The sequence below is a fragment of the Dipodomys ordii genome, unplaced genomic scaffold (genome assembly GCF_000151885.1).
Source record: "Dipodomys ordii isolate 6190 unplaced genomic scaffold, Dord_2.0 Scaffold11, whole genome shotgun sequence".
Taxonomy (NCBI): domain Eukaryota; kingdom Metazoa; phylum Chordata; class Mammalia; order Rodentia; family Heteromyidae; genus Dipodomys; species Dipodomys ordii.
Window position 1 is genome coordinate 10,712,290 of NW_012267227.1, and position 1,835 is coordinate 10,714,124.

At 43.2% G+C, this 1,835-nt stretch overlaps 1 protein-coding gene across 3 annotated transcripts in view; it reads right to left on the reverse strand.

Annotated features, from left to right (window-relative positions):
• Positions 1–1,835, reverse strand: part of Tmod3 (tropomodulin 3 (ubiquitous)) — a 54,254-nt gene that overhangs the window by 14,294 nt on the left and 38,125 nt on the right. For all 3 annotated transcript variants that reach the window (XM_013010293.1, XM_013010291.1, XM_013010292.1), the window contains exon 6: positions 74–160. In XM_013010293.1, coding sequence (XP_012865747.1) covers positions 74–160 — 87 coding nt within the window. The remainder of the gene's footprint in view (positions 1–73; positions 161–1,835) is intronic.

Sequence of the window (1,835 nt, forward strand, 5' to 3'; positions counted from 1 at the left end):
GAAGATGAAAAATGGAGACACAAATATACATTTCCTAAAATACTGAAATTCATAAAGCATCTTAAATACTCACTTGAAAAATGTTGGTCGACTCCATTACTACTGCCCACTACGTTACAGAACTGCGCGTTTGTTATCAGGTTGTGCATCCCAAGAATAGCTATAAATACAGAAAGAGGGAGTTACTCTTATTTCCATCTGTTTTAAACTATGTCTATTTTTTCTTTGGTTGGTCGTGGGGCTTGAACTCTGGGCCTGGGTGCTGTCCCTGAGCTCTTCAGCTCAAGGCAAGTGCTCTGCCACTCGTGCCACAGCGCCACTTCTGATTTTCTGGTGGTTTATTGGAGGTAAGGGTCTCATGGACTTTACTGCCCATGCTGGCTTTGAACTATGATCCTCAGATCTCAGCCTCCTGAGTAGCTAGGATTACAGGCATGAGCCACTGGCACCAGTTTGTTTGGTTTTTTTAAGACAGAGTCCTGCTATGTTACATAGGCATGTCTTAAACTTATGGGCTGATCAATTCTTCTGCCTCAGCCTCCCAAGTAAGTAGCTGGGACTACAAGCATGTACCACAGCACTCAGGCTGCTGCCAAAATTTTCTACCTATTTGAACATTCTCTATTCATTTTCCTATTAAATAAACATTTTTTAAAACCATTCTAAAGGGAAGGTGAAAACAGTGATAAAAAATTACCTATAATTTTATTCTCATTACCACATTTCTGAACTTACAGTTTTCCTACTTTTTAAATTCATACACACAGCCTGAGTCAACCTAACCCGAATGGTCAGCTCCATCTAGTGGCTATGAGAGAAAATTTACAAGATCTAGATTTCTAGGGATTTAAGGCCACACAGAAGACAGGCTTCAACACTGTTTTCTGTTTTGTTTTGTTGTTTGTCCGTCATAGGGCTTGAACTCTGGGCCTAGGCGCTGTCCCTTAGTTCTTCAGATCAAGGAGAGTGCTCTACTGTTTGAGCCACAACGCCACTTCCAGTTTTCTGGTGGTTAACTAGAGATAAGAATCTCAGGGACTTTCCTGCCTGGGATGGCTTTGAACTGTGATCCTCAGATCTCAGCCTCCTGAGTAGCTAGGATTACAGGCCAGCCACCAGTGCCTGGCATTCAACACTGTTTTGACGTTGGTTAGTCACTAAGTTGCAACTGCATTCTAGCTAAAGTTAGAACACTAAAAGTACTGTTAAACTCATAAATTTAAGGATGACATAGCATCCTTCTTTTCACAATTCAGGTTCAGGCAGAAGCTACATAGTAATGTCCTGGCTCAGTCCACTCTCATAAAGGTACCATTTACAATTCCACCAGCATGCTGAGTGCTGGTGGCTCATGCCTGTAATCCTAGCTACTCAGGAGGCTGAGATCTGAGGATCACGGTTCAAAGCCAGCCCAGGCAGGAAAGTCTGGAAGACTCTTATCGCCAGTAAACTACTAGAAAACCGGAAGTGGCGCTGTGGCTCAAGTGGTAGAGCGCTTGCCTTGAGCTGAAGAGCTGAGGGACAGCACCCAGGCCCAGAGTTCAAGCCCACGACCAACTGACAAAAACAAACAAATCTACCAGCACCTGAGGAATACACCACCTGCTCTAGCAGTGACATTATAGGCTGCCCTTCCCAGATCCTTCCTAAATAACCATGCTACTTTCAACCTTGTTTGCTCTTTTGGCATTTTGGATCACCTAATCTTCCCAGGTCACCTTTTTCTATGAAGGAAAATGAGTGTTTTCCTGGGTAGTTAGGAAATATCGGTCTGAAAGATGCAATAACAATATTAAGTGTGCAGCATTGTACATGTACTCAGAAGAGCTAGGAAA